At 36.2% G+C, this 24,113-nt stretch overlaps 1 protein-coding gene across 5 annotated transcripts in view; it reads right to left on the bottom strand.

Moving 5' to 3' along the window:
- Positions 1-510: 510 nt before the first annotated feature.
- SEC22A (SEC22 homolog A, vesicle trafficking protein) overlaps positions 511-24,113 on the bottom strand; it is a 92,524-nt gene continuing 68,921 nt past the window's right edge. For 2 of the 5 annotated variants that reach the window (XM_069064940.1, XM_069064941.1), the window contains one exon: positions 11,601-12,310. In XM_069064940.1, the coding sequence (XP_068921041.1) occupies positions 12,110-12,310 (201 nt within the window). In that variant the 3' untranslated portion in view covers positions 11,601-12,109. Of the gene's footprint in view, positions 535-11,600; positions 12,311-19,223; positions 19,392-22,783; positions 22,833-24,113 lie in introns of those variants that run through there. The other 3 variants (XM_069064943.1, XM_069064944.1, XM_069064942.1) reach the window with 3 other exon arrangements.

The following is a 24,113-nucleotide window of genomic DNA, read 5'->3' as shown; positions in this document are numbered from 1 at the left end:
TTGCCCAAGGTCAAAACAGATAAGAAACAGTCCAGATTCACACCTAGGTCCTCGGAGTTCAAATCCAGGGTTTTGTTTTCTGTACCATATTACCTGGTACGCTGAAGTTACAAAACATACATAGCATACTTTTTCTTTAAAAAATCATGCTTTTTTCTATTTAAAAAAGAAAGCATAATTACTTGTCACTTCAATACAGTTAAAAGACTGAAACATTACAGCATGAAATAAACATAAGGTAAGCACAATCAGGTGCCTTTCACATTAATCTTAACCATTATCAATAACTACTCAATCTAGCCTGGTTTCTCCCCCAGGTTAGAGTAGTATTAATTCATTGAATCTGTCATTATTTGCCCAGGTTTTATCTGTCCAAAGACAACTATTGGCCAGGTTTCTCTTTAAAAATCCTTGTGAAGTGACTTCCTTACCTTTTTTTTCCTTACTGGAGACAGTTTTCATGGAGACAATTAATAGACAGCTGCTGAGAGGGTCAGCCATATTCAGCTTTCTTAGCTTTTTCTGTCAGGTAGGCTAGAAGGGTCAAAAAAGTATTTGGGGGGATGAAACCTACAACACTCCTGATTAACATTTTAATTAAGAAATGTTTTTAACAAAATAAAAAATATAATAAAACATAGATAATTTTAACGTGTGGCTTTCTAAGTGGATATGTAGCCTTGCAAGGATCATTATACACAATTTAGTGGCCCTTGTTTCTATGTGAGTTTTGGCACAATGAAATTAGACCTTTATCCTCCCCCTGAAGACCTCTCATTTTGTGGCAAAGCAAGAAGAAGAAAACATCACAGCAGCATGATGCCTTGACCTGTCCTAATTTGGTCTTTTTCCAATCAGAAGGGACTTTCATCCACTTCATTTTGAGCTACTCCTCCCAACACCTCCCCTCAATGTCTGTACTGTACTGTAGATAGGTCTATCTAAAGATTTGTGTGTGTATATGTGTGTGTGTGTGTGTGTATATATATATACATACATACATAAACTAATGTCATTTCATCTCCTCTTGTGTATACGTATACAAGTATTAGCCTATGCTCACAGCCTATGAACATTTCACCTGCCTTCTGTTTGCTAGATGTGGCAACTACCTGCCCTTACCAGGGCGAGTTTCTAGTCATTATTTTGAGCAAAAGTGGAATGGAGATGGCCTACAAGGAACAAAGCCCAGAAATCTGTAACAAGGAGTAACACACATTCCCACAATACAGTAAGAGCAGCACCCAGCAGACAAGCACATCCTTGGTTACCAGAGACACCACACCTATCAGGGCGCATGTTCAGTGAGAGTAGAAAAACTACATCAGCAGGAAACACCAGTAGTCCTGTAGTATTAAGGGCATGAGTTTCCTGTCTGTGCATGCTCCCTGTCACTCATATTTCCTAGGAAGGTACTCCTCACATGTGATCCTGATCCATGTCCACTCTCTCCATTGATAGCATATGTATTTGCAGCAGAACGTGCTATAGTTTTGTTTTGTGGGGGGTGAGTAGGGGGTGGGTAGTTCTGTTATAGTCTTTCTCACTATTTTATTAAATGAATGTTTTGAGCTAATTCTATTCTCTTACTGACTAGAAGTAAAAATAAACACACTGGCCAGGGCTCATGAGCTATGGTTCTGAATGGATGTAAACCCATAAAGTACCTTAAACCAGGGATAGCTATTCTAGGGATCCCACATGTGAGAGAGATAATCCAGGTGCTACACATAGAGAACAGACTCATAGAATAGACATGAGAGGTCATCTAGTCTAGCCCTCTTCTTTTATAAAGGAGAAATCACAGAGATGAATAGAGTTGTTCAAGGCCAGTAAGTCTCCTAATTCCTAGCCCTGTGCTACAATAAATAAAAGCTCTCCTTTCTTACTTCTCAGGAGAGCTGAATTTTACATGTCCAACTCCATAGGGGGTCTTCCCAGCTTCTTTTCCAATTAGTCCTTACTTACAGATTATATACACACATATAGTAGAAAGAACACACTCTTATGTTTCTCTTCCTCACACTTCCCATCAACCTCTCTGCCCTCAACATGAATAAGATTTTTCCATCCTTCTCCCTAACCTCCATATCTCCAGCTGCAGAAGCCCAGGGAGTAGAGGTTTAGGGGAAAGCCTTAGGACTTGGCTTCAATGAATGTAACTTTCAAGGCGAAAAGGAGGCAATGGCTCCCAAACATGCCCAACCATCTATCCCACAGGGCAAATAACCTGGGCATAGATACCAAGCTGTCTTCACATAAAGGGAGCTTATCAGGAAAGACTTTCATTCCCAGCCTCATGGGGCTGATATAAAGAAAGCTGTTAAAGATCATCTGTACCCAGAATTTACATAATCAAAACTTTTATTAAAAAAAAAAAGACAAATGTAAGATGGATTGAAAGTACAGTTGTCATCTTTTCTGAAAAGGACTTTTAGTAAAGCCCAGGCCCTTTCAGATGGCAAAGCTACAATGTACTCTATGAGACTACTTGAGGGATGAAACATTGATGGGAGACATCATAGAAGCTAAAAATACACAAGGTAACCAAACAGCCTTAAAATGTTCAAAGTTATAAATGTAGTTTACAAAAAACTTCTTTAAAAACTCATTATATATTATAATTATATATTACGTTGTAATATATAATTATACAGTCCTAAAAGTGTAGACATTTATACAATTTCAAGTTTTATATTCTTGGAAATAGAAACCCAAAGTACCATATCTTGAATGATATAATCTCACTTTTGTCGCTGACTCCCAAAGTACTGAACTTCATGTCTATGTCTGAGATATAAATACTTGCCATCATTCACAGTACAGAAAGTATCTCCAGCTAGCGGCCTAAAGGAAACTAAAAGGTGAGACTGAGCAAGCACCTTCACAAGAAAACTGCTTAATGTGCTTCAGAAAATACTACAGCAAGAAGAATCAATGAGATATAAAAAATCTTGTTACTTTAAAAACAAAAACCACCCCAGAAACACTATATGCTAAGAAAACAGCTATAGTTATCTATCATCTGAGGAAGAGAATAAGATACACTAGCCTCATGGTTTCCAAGAGAACTGTGCTGCACTTCTCATAAAAATGATGAGCATACTGTATTCTCCATCATTAGCTGGAGAAGAGGCTAGAGGGAGATAGTGATAGGAATGGGTTTCAGACCTGGAAGGTGTGAGCAAAGCCAGAGAGAGGACTAACCTAATTACCTGATGTAGCTTTGGCAGGGGGAACCTAAAAGTGCCAGCTTCATGTGGCAGGGTGATAACAGCACTTTCTCATTCTTTCTGAGCCAACTGGCTTATAAAAGCTGGAAAAGAAGATAAGATCTTGATGATAAAAGGCTGATGAAACAAGGTTAAAGAACTATAGCAAATATTTTTCTTATTCACCTAAATGTAAAAATGTTTCTCCTTTTCTGAGGAAAAAAAGGGATCATAATTCCTTTCCTTTTGATTAGCTTCCTTCTGTTCTATATGATAGAGGTTTTTTTAATGAATTTTTAGGGAAGCATTTAAATAGGAAAAAGGGTAACTAGGGTGTGAGATTAAAGCTTCCTGTCAAGAGTATTGTGCCGGGGGCGGCCAGGTAGCACAGCGAGAAAGAGCACCGGCTCCAGTGTTGAGAAGACCTGGAGATTGAATCCCGGGCTCAGACACTTAGCACCCACCCAGAAACACCTGGCCGTGTAACCTTGAGCAAGTTACTTAACCCCAATTGCTTAGGGGCGGCCAGGTGGATCAGTGAGTAAGAGCACCGGCTCCAGTGTTGAGATAGACCTGGAGATCGAATCCCGGGCTCAGATACTCAGCACCACACCCAGAAATAACTGGCCGTGTAACCTTGAGCAAGTTACTTAACCCCGATTGCTAAAAAAAAGAGTATTGTGCTGAAGAACTTTGCGATCAGAAGCGCCTGATGTTTTGTTGCCTTTTCACCCTCAGAAGACCAAATCAGAAGTGACCATTCATTACCACAACAGAGATTCATTTAGATTGAGTGTGAAAAGGCAAGAAGCTTCTTTCTGAATTACTCTTTGATACTCATAAATGTTTTTACATAAAATAGGCAACTTACCTTTAAAATTAATACTACACATAAAATTTTATTCTATGACTAATCAAATTATTTTTTTGTAATAACATTGTAGCAATTTTTTTTGCTTTTTTTTTGGAGGGGGGAAGGCAGGGCAATTGGGGTTAAGTGACTTAACTAAGGTCATACGGCTAATGTTAAGTGTCTTAGGACACATTTGAATTCGGGTCCACCAGACTCCAGGGTGCGTGCTCTACTCACTGCACCACATAGCTGCCCCCAACATCGTAGCAATTTGAGGGAGAAGGAAACATTCAGTATGAAAGAAGGTTTGGCCCCACAAGACTAAAGAGACACCGGAACAAAGGCAGGCAAGGCAGGGGGATCTGTAAGGAACAAGGCATAAAGGGCAGAGAGAAAAGCCAGCAAGTCATCATCTCCTAATCACCCAATGGCAGTCCCACATGCCACATCTCAATCCAGTAGAGCAGGTCCTTTACATCAGCTTTCCTTTTCTATCTCTGAGACCACTCCTTAGCCCACTCCCCAGGTACACTCATTAAATCTTTAGGAGGATAAAGAGCCCTTTATTAGAGAGTCCCTTGCAAATTATTCTTGACCAGTTCCCACTACACTGCGTCTGACCAGGCCTATTTTATGTACTCATTGATTCAGACTGGGCAGCTAGGTGGCGTAGTGGATAGAACAACAGGCTAGAATCAGGAATCAGGAAGATGCGTCTTCCTGAGTTCAAATCTGGCCTCAGATACTTCCTAGCTGTGTGACCTTGGGAAAGTCACTTAATCCTATTTGCCTCCATTTCTTCATCTGTAAAAAGGAACTGAAGGAGGAAATGGCAAACCACTCCAGTGTTTTTGCCAAGAAAACCCCAAATGGAGTCATAAAAAGTCAAACACAACTGAAAGACAATTTAAATAACAACTGATTCAGACTATCTAGCAACAGCTTTTTTTTTTTTAGTAAGCAATGATGGCTTCCCCTTTACCCATCCTACACCCAAGATTTTTGCTCCTAAACACACATATAGACTTTTAAAGTCAACTTTGTGATTTTATAACGATATGAATAAGTGGGTTTTAATGACAAGGTTTGGGAGGCGTTGAAACAAACTTAATTTAGGGATACCTGACTGCCTGAAAGACATTACCCTGAAGGCAAGCCCTTTTCCCCTAGGGGCCTCAGTTTCCTTACATGGAAAATAAGGGAGCTGAGCTACCGATTTCCAAAATTCCTTCTCTTACTTTTCAGTTCCATAATCTGTGTCCCCACCCCAACCCCCAATCACATGTTTCCTACTCCTGCCCTAGAAAACCTTACCATCTTCACTTCTAAGTACCAGTGTTATAGCAGGGACCAGGTTCTACTTTTTAAAAGTAATACGTAAACAGAACACAGAGTTCATTTCATTGACCACTGAAGGCGTCCTCTTGTACAATAGAGCAGCTATTGCAGAATGGTGGCACCATCATTGTTTAGGATGCCAGATGTAAAGAGTACTTTATGACATTAAAGAGGCATTATGATTTGGTAAAAACTCTAGACCAGTTATCAGGAACCCTGGGTTTGAGTTCCAGCAGTAATACTAGTAGTAACAGCATTCCTTTAGTGCTTTATATAGCTTTCTTTATTGCAAAGCACTTTACAAGTATTATCTTATTTGGTCCTCACCATATCCTGGGAAGGTAGGTACTATTTTTATTCTCATTTTACAGATGAGGAAGCTGATGCTGAGTGGTCGACTGGCTCAGAAACACACAAGTAGTAGGTTTCTGGGGTAGGATTTGAAACTCAGGTCCTCCTAACTGCAGAACCAAAGCTCCGTCCACTGTTCCACTTAGCTGACACTATGTGGTCCTGGGCAAATCATTCGACCTTTCTGGGCTTCAGTTTCCTCATCTGCAAAATGATGGATTTGGATTTCACGTTCTCTAAGAATCTTTAAAACTCTAATGGTCTATGAATACACAACATATATTTTGAATATAGGCTCTCATAAAACCTGTATGGTGGCCTATATAATCAATACTGGTTTTCAGTTCATTATTTCAACAAATATTTTCTAAACTTACCTCAAGTGGCACACTGTGCTAAGCTCCGTGGGAGATACAAAGTTCAGTTATGACATGGATAAATTTATACATACTGTTTCAAAGCTATCTTGCTTTTAAGGATATGAAATATATTCTGGAACGGACTAAATCTCAAACAGCGTAACTGCCATGTTAGACTATAAGCTCCCACAGCTTCTCAAATGGGGCATTTCCCAGAAGCAGGTGGTGTCATTCTGAAGAGTTTCAAATATCTTCCTTTCTTTGTTTTCTTTCTTAATGTCCTCTATACATTCTCATGGCAGGGTATTTAATTGACTGACATTTTAAAGAGGGTTCTAGAATTGTGGGGGGTGTTCATGGAGGTAATATATAAAATCCTAAGAAGAAAGCAAATGACAAAATTTTTAAAACATGGTTCTTATTTTGAATGCTAGGAGTCCTAATGAATCTCATAAAGTCAATTCCTTAATTGATCATTTGTATAGATTTGAAGTTCCATACACTGGCTCTGTTTAAAGCAGATTCTCCCTGTAATAACTTTAATCATAGCTATTATTATACATATGCTCAGTTTGGACTATGACCTAAAACTAGAAAATACAGTAAAATAGTTCCCAAATATAACACACTACTCATCTGAAAACTATTTGAGTTTTAACTTCATATCCTGGATCACTGATTAATTATATGATTAACTATATATTGCAGTATTCATATAAAAAATGTCAAGGTTAGATTAGAAACTACCTACCCCAGAACACCCCTTCTGTCCTAAATTATTAACACTGCTTTAGGTTTGACACTTTACGTTATACTTGTTCATACACACCTTAGGAGATTGTGTGATGGTTCCTTGTACATTTGTTCTCATGCCTATAGCCTGAAGTTGTTTTTGGGGGGAAGGGGGGTATAAGGAAGTATCTGAATCTATGACCTCATCATTGGGGAACTCACAGTACTCAAACTCCCTCAAACATCTGAAACTCACGTGTAACTTAAAATGACTTGCCTGGGCCACTGAAATGATTTGCTCATTTTATAGAATGAATGTGTCTCAGAGGCAAGATTTTAACTTGGGCCTGACTCCAAAGCTTCCCAAGGACCACCATGCCTCTCTGTTGCTCACGGCTTAAAGTTTATATAGAGTTACATTAAAATCACCATCTCTTTGTCCACATCTGCTGCACTTGCTTTTTCCCTAGATATTGTACCTAGTATCCATTTATAACGCCAATCAGATAACAGAATCTCAGTACTGAGACCTCAGATGTCATCTAGGTCACCCCTACTTCAAGCACGACTTCCATACAATATTCCTTATGGGTGGTTACTCCACCTTTGCTTAAAGACTTCCAGTGCGATGGAAATTAACTTGTATAATGTCCACTGTAACATAATAATGGTTGTATTTTCATCTACATTTATGCAGTAACAAGTTTTCTTTTGGGGAGCTAAGGAGCTTCAAAAGATTCCTTGATTCATCTTCCGAGTGATTTTTTGTGTGTGGTGAGAAGGACGTGAAGATAAGAGGCAAATGGGGCAAGGAAAATCATTGAAATATAGGTAAAATTAATGACAACAATGGAAGGGAATGCCTTATTAGACAGTAAGTCCCATCATGGGAAGTGACATTCCACAAACATTTTTGCAACCAAATTAAACTCTAAAAACTACTGATTTATTATTTAGATTATTTAACTAAATGAGCTCCTTAACAGCTAACTAACCCTGCTCTTTCCTTGGGTGCTAATACTACACCTACTACAGTGAAGACCATTTTTTTTAAGCAATTGGGGTTAAGTAACTTGCTCAAGGTTACACGGCCAGTTATTTTTGTGTGGGTGCTGAGTATCTGAGCCCAGAACCGATCCCAGGTCTCCCGACTCTGGGCCGGTGCTCTTACTCACTGTGCCACTTGGCCACCCAGTGAAGACCATTTATGACTTACTAATATTTCCAAGTGAGAGTAGTGTAACTATATACTGGGTGCCAGTTTCCAATTCTATTCAGTTAATAAGAAAAATAACAAGGCAACCAACCATTTTACTTTTACTCATATTGTATCAAAATTCTACTTATGTTTTCACCTGTTAAAAGTAGAAGCTAAAAAAAAAACCAAAAAGTAATAAATCTTGAAGTAACAGACTAAAATCTTAAGATTGCTGGAGGAGGCCTCAGAGGTCAAATAGTCAAATCCCCTACACCAAAGGTAGCAATCCCCTCCATAATAATCCTGACAAGCAAGCATATAGCCTCTGCTTTCATAAACTGAGGGGCAGGGGATTCCCTACCTAGTAGGACTTCCCATGATATGTTACTGAACAGCTCTGTTGGAAAAATTTTTCTCCTTATATTAAGGTGAAATCGACCTTCCTGTCTAATCTATCCTAGGTTTCTGACCCTAGGTTCTCCCTTCTGGAGCAACACAAAAGTTTAACCCATTTCACTACCTGAAAGACAGTTATCATGTTCTCTCACTTAAACTTTTTTTTTATCCACATTAAACATGCCCAGTTCCTCACATGATATGACTTCTCTTTAGAAACTCAATACTCTACAAGAGTTACAATCTCCCATTCGATTCACCATACCAGAAAATTAATAGAGATGAAAACTATCCTCAACTTTGTAAAATTATATTACAAGAGCTAAATTCTCAACTGATACTCATTCACAAGACTTTTATAATCAGGACATTTATTTCAACTTTTAGGCCAGCATGCTAAAATAAATTTAAACTCCTCCTTTGCTATGATGATGATGTGCTTACTGTACTAGGAAACAGGAATATCACATTTTCTTAAAAGATTAAAAAAAAGGAAAGCATCAGCATAATCAAAAATAACAGTATAATCTTCTCATATTATCTTCTCAAAGGGTTCATCTCGACAGTGGGTCTATATGCCTAGTTTGGTTTGTGTAGAGTAGAGACAATTTCTACAATAATTTCAGTCCTCTTTCACAGAACACAAAACTTTACTTCTAGGTCAACAAAACTAAGTTTTAAATAGCCAAAAAGAACAGAGAGTCTGGCTGTATGTATATACTCAGTAATTCCTATAGCCCAGGACAGGTCATCAAAGATGTTCCTAATGCATAGGGAACATAGGATAGATAAAAATTGCTTCCCTAGACCATTTTTGGCCTAAGTTACCTAATACTAGAAAGGGTGCCTTGTGGCCTGCATCTAAAGGGTGAAAAAATATTCTGGCCTCTGTGCAACTTTGACAAGTTAGAGGCTAAGTGGAGTTTCAGAGGCAGCATAAAAGAAATGGGGCTCTGAATCTGATGCGCTTTTCTAGGGCAGTTAATTTAACTGAGTTAAGGCCTTCAATTCTGGAGTTAATTGAAGATAACATTTCACATATTTAAAAACTGATAAACACTCCTATTTTTGTTACATAGTAAAAATTCAAAATTGAAGAAAAATATTCTTGGTCTCAAGGCAACAGCAGTTATGGGAAGCAGATCTTCCACTTCTAATATACTTGTTTCTAGCACAGAAAGTAGAGTCCTAGTCAAGAGGATGGAGATTACTACATACATGTGGAAGCCCAGAAATGAAAATTCCTGAGTACTGACATACCAGAGCAAACAAGGAAGAACTCTATTGAGCAAATAAGTCATATTATTGTCAGGCTTATGGAAAAATAAGAGTATTATTTGGGCCATGACAGAAAAAATTATCTTGGACCCTTAAGACACCCTAAATTAGGGAAAAATATATCAATACTTGGTAGAAGGAAGTGTGGATTCATTGCTATTAAGTGGTCTAAATTCTCGACTTTTTACCAAGAAAAAGATGTATTCTGTGAATACAACATTCATGATTCCCACTTTGGTGGAAAGAGTCCTGAACCTGAAGCCGTGAGACATGAATACTAACGCTAGGTTAGTCATGAGGAACTTTGGTAAGTCACACACAGTTTTTGTATCTCAGTTTCCTCCTCTGTTCAATTTGGACAAACAATAACTATCTTCTATACCACACCTGGTAGCATGAAGATGATATAATAGAAACTGTTCTTAAAACAAAAAAAGTAGTATTAAAAACTATAGGATAATTATTATAAATATTCAAGAGATGTCCTCAAGAGTCCAGGATTTCTCTGTATCCTTGGTAAAAATCTATTTTCCTCCAAAGAGTCAAAGAATCCTAGACAACAAACCATTCCCAATTTGGCAGAAGCAAGAATGTTGGATGTACAAAGAGTGATGTGGATGTTGATGGATGAAAGATGGAATAAAATAAATAAATCTTTCTGACCTAAATAAAATTTTAAAAAATCTTTGTTTCAATTCGTTTGGAATCTTTACAAAACGTTATTGGTCCACACATTTCTTTTTAAGTATGTAGTACAGAACAGTGAATATCACCTCTTGTTTCTTGATGATTTATGATCTTGTAATGCCTCAGAGTCATGATCCTGAATATCAATTCTTCTTGTACAATCTTGTAGTTATAAAAGAAGGGGTTGAATGTGTACTAAACCTAGCACATACCCTGTACTGTATTTTTCAAATAAATCCCTGATAACAGTTTTTCTTGTCATTTTTTTTCTTTCACTTAGAAGTTGACTGTAGCAAAAAAAAAAAATGTTCTGGTTAAAGTTTATACTGTAATGTATATGATATGCATATAATAAAAATTCTTGGGTGGGTACACCAACATATACAGAAGGACATGGTAATTAAAACCACACAATGGTGAATTTCCCTGGTCTTTCCTCAGCTTCTTTCGGACATGTCATTTTACTTGCAAATGTATCTTTTAACCAGCAGCATGAAGTCCATGATTTTTCAACATACCAAATTTCATGAAATTATAGAATGTTAGAAATGAAAGAAATTTTGGAAATTCTCTCCTCCAGACTCCCACTCATTTTGCAAATGAAGAAATAAGTCTAAAAAGGCAGGTACTTGCCAAAGGTCAGTGAGTGGCAGGGCCAGGATTTGAGTATGAGTCTCCTGACTCCCATTCCAGTAACCTCCTGCTTTCTCAGGCTGTTGCCTTCACAATTTCTCCTTGAAAACATTAGTTTCATTCTTCTAAAATGAGACATTCATGAATACAACTGCCAAAAGCAAGACTGATATCTCATGGATTTTACAACTGTAGGGAGCTTTTGTTTATGCCTGGATTAACAAAACAGAATTTCAAAGCATTTGGACATCTTTTACAATTTCATTTGGCAGGCTACTGAGGACTTAAGACAGTAGCACTGAAAGGTAATTACAGTACTAGAGAAATAGAGGATTTTTCTGCCTTACAGTAAACTCTAATAAAACTTGGTAATAATGGTCACTTCGAAAATTACACACAAGCAGCTTATAAGCATCACTGTCTCCTCAAATATTTCTAAAGCTCTCGTCTGGGTGAGACTGCCAGGATTATCTTCAGAATTAGGTGGTTTCTACTGTTAAGGATTTAAGTGAGAATTTAAAAGAACCAATAAAAAAAATCACGTTTAGACACACAAATGCACATTCCTGTTGGTGTATAATCTGACATTTAGTAACTATTTTATCATTTCAAATATAAGTTTGCCAGTATGCCATAGCATCTTTTTATTTAATCTGTACTACTGCCTCACAAAGGCAAAGACCAACGCTGGTACTGGTTCATACTTGGTTTGGAGAACTAGTACTATGTTCGTGTTTTCACTGGATTTCTCAGAAAAGCTTATGTGCTGCAGCTTGCTACTCGTTATCTTCCAAATTGACTTTGTCCATCCACAAGCTCAGCAGAGCAAAAAGGGGGCCTGTCTTCTTCATGATCACAATCCCTCAGTCAGTAATGTTTTCAAAGACTTTTGGAAGAATTCCATGGTAGGTGTACTCAGAGGCAGATTATTTTGTTTTCAAACAACAAAAAGAAAGGTGGAGAAAGGAGGGAAAATGTCGCTCCTGGTGTCTGGTGGAAATCTTCCCCACTGACAGGGAGGAGGCTCTCTTGCCCTCTAGGCAGCTGTTGCAGGCGAATAGTCAGACTTGTTTTAGACGTTATAATCGGGGGACTTGCCCTGGGGCTGCCTCAGCCAGATCTGTAGTGTCACAAACACTCCCACAGTCACATGAAAGAAAAGCTGCCAGAGGTTGCGGAGTTCATATAGATACATGTTGCATAGACAAATTAAGCCAAAAGTCAAGAAAGATTTTACATTCCTCCAGCCCGTGCAGCAGATGAGCAAATAACACTGTCCAAAAACAAAAATCAAAGACAATTATTATTGGTCAGGAAGAGATATTTCAGCAACCAAAATGCAATAGGCCAGCATACAATAATAGTCATAATAACAGTCCATACTTACATAGCACTTTAAGATTCACAAAGTACTTTACAAATACTGTATCATTTTATCCTCACAATAACCTTGTGAGGTATTATTATCATCTCCATTTTACAGATGAAGAAGCTGAGGCTGGGAGAGGTTAAATTATCTTTCCAGAGTCACACAGCTAGTAAGTGTTTGAGGTAGAATTTGAACTCAAGTCTTCCTGACCCCAACTCTATTTCCTATGCCTTCCAGTTGCTTTGGGGATAAATGTTATTAAGTGGCGAATCAATTTAAGAGCTCTAAACCATTGTCTTAAAAACGCCACAGCTAACAGAAAAGATAATATTTTCTTTCATTCTCTTCACTTTTCTAAAAGAAAAAATGATATATACAATATTTAAGAAGCACATTTGGAAAATCTCTACAACAGGCTGAGCAAATTTCCCAGGATGATGGGCAACCAGGACTGTATATCCAAATACTGAGACGACTGCTGCTCCTTCCTCTCTATCCTCAAACTAACAAAGTATAGAAAAGCATAAAAAGTGTATTTTATGTATATATTATATATGTATATGTAAATACATATATCATTTTTTATAAAATGTTGGTGAGAATGAACATGAACGAAAAGGACCGCTATTCTAAAAGTTAATTCCAAATATGTCCTGACCACGCTCAAGGTTTAACATGGCAGAATAAAACCCACAGCCACTAACAGTAAGTGTATTCCCAAGACCCCTCTGTATATGCTGGTGTACATATATTTGTACATATTTGTAATCATATAACAAATGACAATGCAGAGAATCTTAAGCAACTCAACCAACTTCCAGAAAAATCTAAAATTTACCAAAAGACATAATGTGATATGGTATTACCATAATGTCACTATGTGATATTACAAAACATCACATGAAAGAAGGCAATGCTCCTGTGCTAAATTGAAGGCTGGTTTCAGAAAAAAAAAAAAAAGAGGTGAATATCCTAGAGTGGATGTAAGAGACTAAAATGCCTTGTGAAAAACTAAGAATGAATCTGTGACAATTCAGAAATTCACCATGTTAAACTGGCTCAAGGGTTGTTGTAGTCAAAAGTATGTACAAAAAACTGTGGAGGAACTGTGGTCTCAAATGGTGACCTCAAATCAGTCATACTGATGAATCACTGATACACCAAAATACCAAAGTAAAAGTTGGATCAGTTCCAACAAAAAAATTAGAACTGATTAAGAAACACATTAACAATTCAAATAAACTGAGTTCTGCAATTAATTATATCTGTGAGAACACAATTATTAACCTGTTTTAACCCAGTACCTTTTTTTTCTTGTTACACACACGCACAATGTACATATATGTGGGTAGTTAAGTGGTGCAGTGAAGAGAGAGCCAGGCCTGGAATCAGCAAGTTTCATCTTCCTGAGTCCAAATCTGGAATCAGACACGTCCTAGGTGTGTGACCCTGGGCAAGTCACTTAACCCTGAACTCCTGTAAAATGAACTGGAGAAGGAAAGGGCAAACCACTCCAGTACCTTTGCCAAGAAAACCCCAAATGGGGTCATGAACAGTCAGATACGACTGAAAAGACTGAACAATGCCTATATAACATTCCCACACATATACATTTACATAGGTACATACGTCTACATACACAAAGACACATTGTATCCATAGGCACTTGTTGCATATACAATTTACATGCACATAAGTACATATGTATTGGTATTTAAGTTTTATACATGCCTTTTACTTTTAATCACAGCCATTTCCCCCACCTCAAAACCTTCTTGAATTCTTTAAAAAATTTTTTTTATTGATTTTGAACTTAAATATAAAAAGTAAAAAGAACATTTCCATGTACACAGCACAACATAAAAAGAGTATTCGATATAAAACCACCAATTTCCATTTCACAGTTTTTAAAAAAACAACAAACTATGTAATAAATACACATCATTTAACCTGGTTTTCTGTGCTTCCTTCTAAATTTTCTTTTGTTCTCTTCTGTGCATTTTTAAATTTTTTTTCTCCTTCCCCACCGCACCCTAGAAAAGCTTACCATTAGACACATGTGTGTATGTATGTATGTGTGTATATATATACATATGCAAATATGTATATATACAAACATCATATTATACATACTTCTATTTATCTGTTCTTTCTCTGGATATGGATAGCATCTTCCTTCATAGGTCCTTTATATTTGATTTTAGCAATACTCAAAATGATTTAGTCATTCAAAACTGTTCTTAGAACAATATTATTACTGTGTACAATGTTCTCTTGGTTTTGCTCATTTCATTCTTCATTATTTCATGCAAGTCTTCCATGTTTTTCTAAAATCAACCAGCTCATCATTTCTTATAATACAGTAGTATTCCATCACAATCATATACCATTCCCTAATTGACAGGCATTTCCACAATTTACATTTCTTTGTCACCACAAAGAGGGCTGCTATAAATATTTTAGAAAATATGAGTTCTTTTCCTTTTTCCCCAATCACCTTGGGAAACAGACTTAAGCGTGAACAGGTCAAAGGGTATACACATAACTCTGGGCATAATTCCAGATTGCTCTCCAAAACGGTTTAGTCAGTTCACAGTTCCATCAACATTAAATCCATGTCCCAATTTTTCCAAATCCCCTCCAACATTTGTCACTTTTCCCTTCTATCATTTTAGCCAATCTGATAGGTATAAAATGAGATCTCCAAGTGTTTTAATTTGTATTTATCTAATCAATAATGATTTACAGTATTTTTTCACATGACTATGTATACTTTTCATTTCTTCCTTAAAAAACTACCTGTTCATATCCTTTAACCATTTATCAATTTAGGAATGACTTGCATTTTTAAAAACTTGACAAAGTTCTTTATATATCTGATATGAGACCTTTATCTGAAAAACTGTCTATAAAGATTTTCTCCCAACTTTCCGTATTCCTTCTAATCTTGGCTACATTGGTTTTATAATAAAACCCTTTAAATATAATTGAAATTATTCATTTTACATATGATAATGCTCTCTTATCTCTTGTTTATTCATAACCTGTTCTCTATTCATAACCTGTTCTCTATCCATAGGTCTGATAGGTAATATATTCTATATTCTTCTAATTTTCTTATGCTATCTCCCTTTATATCTAGGTCATGAATCCATTTTGACCTTATCTTGGTAAATAGTTTAAGATATTGGTCTATGACCAATTTCTGTCAGACTGCTTTCTAGCTTTCCCAACAATTTTTTACCAGATGATGAATTCTTACCGCAAAAGCTTAAATCTTTACATTTATCAAATGCAAGGTTATTATAGTCGTTTGCTGCTGTGTATTTTATGTCTACAAGGATCCACTTCTATTTTTTAGCCAATAGCAGATAGTTTTGATAATTACTGTCTTACGGTATAGTTTAAGATCTGGTACTTGATAAACCTACTTCCTTTATGCTGTTCTTGTTTTCCATTAATTCTTTTGATATTCTTGACCTTTTGTTCTTCAAATAAATTTTGTTATGATTTTTTTCTAGCAAAATAAAATAATCTTTTGGTAATTTAATTGGGATGGCGTTAAATTAGATTAGGCAAAATTGTCATTTTTATTATATTGACTCTGCCTACCCACGAAGAGTATTTATCTAATTATTTAAATCTGACTTTATTTGTATAAACTGTGTTTTATAATTATAACTACGTTCATGTAGTTCTTGGGTTTGTTTTAATAAGTATTTTATCCTACCTACAGTTATTTTAAATAGGGCATCTCTTATCTCTTGTTGCAGGGTTTCGTTGGTGATATATAGAAATGCTGGTGATTTAGGTGAGTTTCTTTTATACCCTTCTACTCTGTTAAAAATTGTTAACACTAACTTTTTAGTCGAAAGAGTTCCCAAGTACATCATTATATCCTCTGCAAAAAGAATTTTATTACCTCATTGCCTATTCTGATTCCTTCAATTTCTTCTTCTTCTCTTATTGCTATTGTCAAGATTTCCAATACAATATTGACTATTACAGGTGACAGTGGGCATCTTTGTTTCACTCCTGATCTTACTTGGAAAGCTTCTAGCTTATCTCTATTACAAACATTGCTTGCTGATGGTTTTAGGTAGCTGTTTCTTATCATTTTGAGGGAAAATTCCTTTATATCTATGCTTTCAAAGTGTTTTAATGGGAATAAGTGTTGTATTTTATCAAAAGATTTTTCTGCATCCATCGATATAATCATACGGCTTTTGCTGCTTTTGCTTTTGATATAATCAATTACGTTAATAGCTCTCATCATCCCAGCACTCCTGGTATAAATCCTACTTGGTCACAATGTATAATTTTAAATTTATTCTTTTTCTAGTTTTTTTTTAAATTGCATATCTAATTCATTGGTCTACTCTTTCTCTATTTTACTGATACAAGCATCTAGAGATATAAATTTTCTTGATTACTGCTTTTGCTGCATCCCATAAGGTTCTGATATGTTTTTTCATTACTGTCATTCTCTTTAATGAAATTATTTCAATGATTTGTTCTTTAACCCACTCAGTTTTTAAGATTAGGTTTTTAGTCTGCAATTAGTTTTTTATCTGTGCTTCCATGGTCCCTTACTGAATATAATTTTTATTGCATTATGATCTCAAAAGGATGAATTTAATATTTCTGCTTTTCTGCATTCAACTATAAAGTTTTGGTTCCATGTGTGACTGAAAAGGGTGTATTCCTTTTTATTCCCATTCAATTCTCTCCAGATATCTGTCATATCTAGCTTATATAAGATTTTATTCAACCTTATTTTTTGCTTATATCTCTCTAATTCTGAGAAGGGAAGGTTCAAGTCCCTCACTATTATAGTATTACTATCTATTTCTACCTCTAATTCATTTCATTTTTCCTTTACAAATTTAAATGTTACAGCATTTCCTGCATATAGGTTTAGTATTCATATTGCTTCATTTTCTATGCTGCCTTTTATCACAGTTTCCCCTGTTTATCTCTTAATTAAAACTATTTTAGTTTTAACTTTGTCTGAGATCATGACTACTACCTGGTTTGTTTTTACCTCAGCTGAAGCATAATAAATTGTACTTGATTTTTTAAAATATATTTTCCCCAGTTACATATAAAGACAATTTTTAACATTCATTTTAAAAAAAAATTTCAGTTTAAAATTTTCTCTCTCCCCCTTTGCTACCCTCCTCCCTGATACAGTAAATAATTTGATATAGGTTACACATATTCAATCATGCAAACACATTACTGCACTAGTCGTTGTGAAAGACAACAGACCCAAAGGGGAAAAAAACCCATAAAAAGACAAAAAACAGAAAGCAAAAAATAGTATGCTTCAATCTGCATTCAGTCTTCATGAGTTCTTTCTCTGGAGGTAGATAGCATTCTTCAATATGAGTCCTTTGGAACTGTCTTGGATCACTGTTCAATATAACTTTTGACAACACTGATCACTCACTCTTAGATATTCTCTACTCCTTGAGCTTTCATGAACTATTCTCTCCCAATTCTCTTCCTTCTTGTCTAACTATTCTTTCTGAATCTGCTTTTCTGGATCATCATCAATGTCCTGGCTCCTTACCCTAGGTCTGTGTCCAAGGCTGTTTGGGTCCTCTTATTTCTCTACACTTTCTCCTGGAAATCTTATGACTTTCCATTGGTTCAGTTATTATCTCTATGAACATACTGTCAAATCCATGAATCTATGCATCCCTAATATTTCTCCTAAGCTGTAGTCTTTTTTTAAAAAAATTATTTAATATTTTATTTTCCCCCAATTACATGTAAAAACAATTTTTAACACTCTTTTAAAAAATGTTAGGTTCCAAATTCTCTCCCTTCCTCTCCTACCCCCTCATTGAAGATGCAATTTGATAGAGGTTCTACACATGCAGACATGCAAAACATATTTCCATGTTAGTCCTGTTATGATAGAAAACACAGACCCAAAACAAACAAGCCCAAGAAAAATAAAGTACGCTTCAATCTGCCTTCAGACTCCATCAGTCCTTTCCCTAGAGATGGATAGCATTTTTCATCATAAGTCTTCTGGAATTGTCCTGGATCACTGTATTGCTGGTATTTCTCATTTTTGGAGGGAGGAAGGCAGGACAATTGGGGTTAAGTGACTTGCCCAAGGTCACATGGCTAGTAAATGTTAAGTATTTCTCATTTTTAAACTGATCCCCACTCCTCTACTACTGAGCTTAAGAGGAGAGTGCTCCTTTCTCTTTACCCATACCCCAGGAGTGTGTGTGGTCAGCATAGCTGGCCCTGGAATCCTGTAACAGTACAAACCCTGTGATATTCCCCTACTCAACTATCTGGAAGCTGAGGCTACTTCCAGACCCAGCTGCCTGAAGGACGTGCTGTTTGTCCAGCCAAACCTCTGCCAATGGAGGTTGGTTCTTTCCTAAGGTCCTTTCAAGTTGTCTTAGGAGGACAACAGCTTTACCCGAGCTTTTAATTATTTCTGCCACTCAAAGTTCACTTTGGTACAATATTTTATCTTGTTTGTGGGAGAAATTTAGTGTGTTTCCTGTCTTATTCCGCCATCTTCCCAGAATCCTCTCCCTGAGCTCTTGCTTACAACAAAAAAAAATTTTTTTTAAAGTTAAAACCATCAAACTATAATCATGGTTTAAAATATATCCCAAGGACATTTCTTATATGATTGACATCACAGGCACACAAATGACCAGATACTTTGCTTCTGTTTTGGGAGGACAGGGAATAATCTTCTTTTGCATTTCACATTCTTGCCCACTTCGAGATTTGGTCCTGAGTGCAGGACAGGGTCATGTTTCACCTTTGTATATCCACCCCCTAGCACAATGCCTTACACACAGTAGGTGATTAATGTTTGCTGAATAAGTGGAGGATGAAGTGGCTGTGCCTTGCTAATCTCTTCTGCGTCCAGTGGTATCCACTGCTTGAGAAATGGCAAATTAAGTGTAATTTCAGTTCTGCTCAAAAGTGCTTGGCAAAGATTCTGATGGATGGAAAAAATGAGATAATATTAGCATCTAGCAAACTGTGGGCCCCTAATGACTGTTTATAATGAAAAAATATCAACATTATGTTTCTTCCCAGCAAGATTTGCTGTAAGAAATATCATCTGACAAAATGATTATCTATTTCCCTCTCAAAAAAAAAAAAAAAGAATACTTGGGAGACATTGTTTCATCATGATGCAACAATCTACCCGACATTCTCCTATAGAGCATTTTGACTTGCTTCTTTAAAAGCAAAACATCTACAAATTATCTTAAGATGCAATAAGGACTGCCAACTACAGAGATAAGATGTCATTCACAAAACTCTCATTCACTGCAATCAAACTTGATAAATCTGGCAGCCTGGCAACTTCTGAAGATACAATAAATAAACAATAAATAAACTGGGAAAAAAAAGATTGTAAAAAAGGCAGGGACCCCTGGAACTAAAGTTTCTACACAAGAACGGTGTGCCCGCATTCTAATACTGCCTTTAAAGCTTAAAGTGAAAATTAAGTTTCATTTAGTTTGTAGAACTAAAACTTTGCAGTGACCTTGCTGTTTGCTGTCAGAAAGAATATGCCACCTATAAAAATCCCATATCAAAAATAATGATTTTCGCCAGTGACTTCAATAATGAATGCTTAAATCTGTGTGTGTCATCTTCCACCTACAAACCAGCTGCTTCTCTTGCCTTTTCTAATCCTGTAGGTATCATCATCTACTTAGCCAAGTTCCAAACCTTAGAGTAATTTTAAACTCCTTTTCATTGAATTTCCAAAGTCAATCAGTCATGAAGTCCCAGGAATTCTTCCTTCACCACCTCTGATCCTGTTCATTCTCACTACTATCACCCTGGTTTGGGCCTTGAATCTCTCCAGTCTATATCACTGTAAGAATTTCCAAATGAATCTTTGGGGCTCTCATTTCTCCTAGCTCAATCCATCTTGCCTTCAATAGTTGGATGAAAGTTTCTAAAACACTTCTTGAATCAAAGATACATTAAATCACAGAACCACAGAACTTCACATTGGTGCTGAAAAAGCCTAATTATTTCCCTTTACAAGCCCATCACCTGGGGAATGGCTGAACAAGTTGTGGTATATAATTATAGTGGAATACTACTGTGCTAAAAGAAATGATGAACAGGTTGATTTCAGAAAGACTTACACGAATTGATGCAAAGTGAGGTGAACAGAACCAGGAGAACACTGTACACAGTAATAGTAATACTGTATGATGATCAACTGCAGATGATTTAGCTGTTCTGAGCTATACAATGAGCCAAAACAATTCCAAAGGAAGCATGGCGAAAAATGCCATCCACCTCCAGAGAAAAAACTGATGGAGCCTGAATACAGATCAAAGCATACTATTTTTCACTTAATTTTTTTTCATGTTTTCTTTTTTTCTTTTGGTCTTTTTCTTCTTTCATAGTCTAGATAATATGGTAATATGTTCTGCATGACTGAATAGGTATAATTATATCAAATTGCTTACTTTCTGAGAGGGGGGAGTTAAGGGAGAAAGGGAGAAAACCTGGGACTCAAAAATCTTTAAAAATAAATGTTAAAAATTGTCTTTACATGTAATTGGGAGAAAATAAAATATTATTAAAGAAAAAAGAAAAAATATCCCCCTTCCCCATTTTAAAGCTAATGACAGTGAAGGACAGTGACAATTATTTGTCCATGGTTACAAGTTAGTAGTAAAGCCAGGTCAAGACCCAGAGTTCCTCATTCCCAGTCCTCTGCTCTACTCAGAATACCATGACTTACCTAAACCATTTCATAGTCCTCTTCAAAAATCATCAATGCTTTGATAAGAAAACTGAAACTTCTCAACCATACATTCAGGATCCCTCAAGCATCTCTATCGTTAATCTCACTGAACCAAACTGGTTCATTCTTTGAATGATACAAACTTTCACAGAGTTATAAAATTCAGCACAGGACATTAGAAATCTCCTAGTTCAATATCTTAATTTTTTAAAAAAAAGTTCTATTCATGACTTTGGTTTTTATGCAACTTGTTATTTCTGGATGTATCTCACCCTTGGGCTGCCATAGCATATGCCCTCATCCAGCACCAGAATTGAACCCTTCTTTGTACCAAAGAAAAAGAAATCAGTGTCTGATTCTGATAATGCAAAGGAAAGGAGGAATATATGTTCCATTAGTTAAACCAGGATCATCACTGATATCTCAGTTACTTGGACATTACTTGTATTTCGGTTACTCAGAGTCTGGCTTCCTGTAGTGACCTTTTCATTTGCATGGTTATAGTTAAGTATACTGTTCTTTTGCTTCTACTCCTTTCACTCTGCATCAGTTCATATATATCTTCCCATGTTTCTCTGAACTCATTTTTTCGATGCACAGAAATATTACAATACAGTCTTATGACACAATTTTCTTCAATCATTCAACTAATCACGGGCCACTCACTTTGTTTTTAGTTCTCTACTACCATGAATTGTGCTGCTAGGAGTATGTGTATACATATACATATATGTGTATGTGTGTACACGTATGTGTGTGTGTGTTTATCTCAAGTAGTGTATTGTTGGGACAAATGGTATAAAAAGACGTCACTTTTCTCATGTAATCCCAAACTGTTTCTTAGAATGACTGGAAAAATTTACTATACCCATTTTTTGCCAACTTTGTCAATTTTCAAGTTATAAGGTAAAATCCCTGAGCTGTTTTAATCTGCATTTTTATTAATGATTGGGAGCAATTTTTCATATGGTCACTGTTTGTAATTCTTTCTTTGAAAACAATTCATTCATATTATTTTACCACTGATCTACTGGGGAACAACTCTTCCTCATTTTACAGATGAAGAAACCGAAGCTCAGATAGATAAAATTATTTGCCCCTGTCAGAGAAGTTATGAACCAAGTTTCAAACCCAGGTCTTATGAAACCAAATCAAATGTTCTTTCTACCACTTGAGAGACAGGAATACTTCAGTTCAAATCCTGACTAAGACACTAGCTGTGTGAAACATGGACAAGTTGCTTGACCTTTATCATTTCCTCCTCAATAAAACAACTTCTATTTCAAAGACTTACTGTTAGGATCAAGCGAGATAATGAATGTAACATGTAACCTTAAAGCACTACACAAGTGTAAGTTATCACCATCATACTGCCTGTCACCTCTGTACTTGTGCCTCTGTACTCAAACTGGTCCCATTATGCAGCATGCTCCTAACCTTCATCTCTATTAAAATCTAACCCACACTCTAAGGCCCAGTTCAAGTACCCCCTCCTCTGTGAAAGCCTCCCTGAGCACCTCAGACAGGAGTGATCACTCAGTGTAGTATATGGGAAAGACCTTAGAATCAAGAAAGCTACTACTGGTCTTTGCTTAGCTATTAAATACTTGTGTGACTTTAGGCAAGTCATTTCCTCAGTGGTCCTTCATTTCTCATCTGTAAAAAAAAAAAAAGGAATTGATAAACTCTAAGGTCCCTTCTAGTATTCCTGTAAACTACTGGACCACCACTATGACTCATATGGCATTCACTGAATTATAAACTCTGAGGGAAAGGACTATTTATATTTCTGTCATGTCCTCCACAGTTCCTAACATAATACCTACTATATAGCAGTAATGACAACAACTTTTCATGACCCCATTTGGGGTTTTCTTGGCAAAGATAATGGAATTATCTTTATTGACATTTCTTTCTCCAGCTCATTTTTCAGATGAGGAAACTGAGGCAAACAGGGTTAAATGACTTTGCCAGGGTCACATAGCAAGTAAGTGTCTGAAGTCAGATTTGAATTCAGAAAGCTGAATCTTATTGACTCAGCACTCTATCCACTGTGCCACCTAGCTGCTCCAATAATAAAAATAATGATAATAGCAACTTATATATAACACTTTAAAAAGTTCATAATACACTTTACTCAGCAATCTTCTGTGCCGTATAAATAGATGACCAATATATACAGAACTGCTGATTGAGTAGTGTTTTCCTAAGCAAACTGATAAAGATGAAGATGGTTTTATACATCATCTCAGAGAGGTTTTTTAAAAGGGTAAAGGACATATTTGTACGAAAATATTTACAGTAGCTTTTTTTGTGGTGGCAAAGAATTAGAAATTGAAGGTGTCCTTCATTTGCGGAATGGCTGAACAAGTTGTGGTATATGATTGTAAATGGAATATTACTGTGCTATAAGAAATGATTTCAGAAAAATCTGTAAAGACTTACATGAACTGATGCAAAGTGAAGTAAGCAAAATCAGAAGAACATTGTACACAGCAACAGCAATAGTGTACAATGATCAACTGTGAATGACTTGGGTATTCTCAGCAATACAATGACCCAAGAACAATTTGAAAGGACTGATGAAAAATTATATCCACCTCCAAAGAAAGAAGTGATGGAGTCTGAATACAGATCAAAGCAATCTATTTTTCACTTTCTATACTTTTTTTGTGTGTGGTTTTTTTCCCTTTAGGTCTGTATCTTCTTTCACAGCATTACTAATATGGTAATGTGTTTTGCATGATTCAACAGGTATAACGTATGTCAAATTGCTTACTGTTCCAGGGAGGGAAGAGGTAAGGGAGGAAGGGAGAAAATTTGGAACTCAAATTTTTTTAAAAAATGAATGTTAAAAAGAAAAAAGAATCATCTCAGAAGAGTCACCTTTTCTTTCTGGCAAAAGATTAGATGTCTTCTTCCGCAAAGGAGAAAACA

Source organism: Petaurus breviceps, unplaced genomic scaffold, assembly GCF_028583685.1.
Source record: "Petaurus breviceps papuanus isolate PSGF00001 unplaced genomic scaffold, PetGlider_PUasm1.0 90654, whole genome shotgun sequence".
NCBI lineage: Eukaryota > Metazoa > Chordata > Mammalia > Diprotodontia > Petauridae > Petaurus > Petaurus breviceps.
This window is presented reverse-complemented; position numbering and strand designations above follow the sequence as displayed.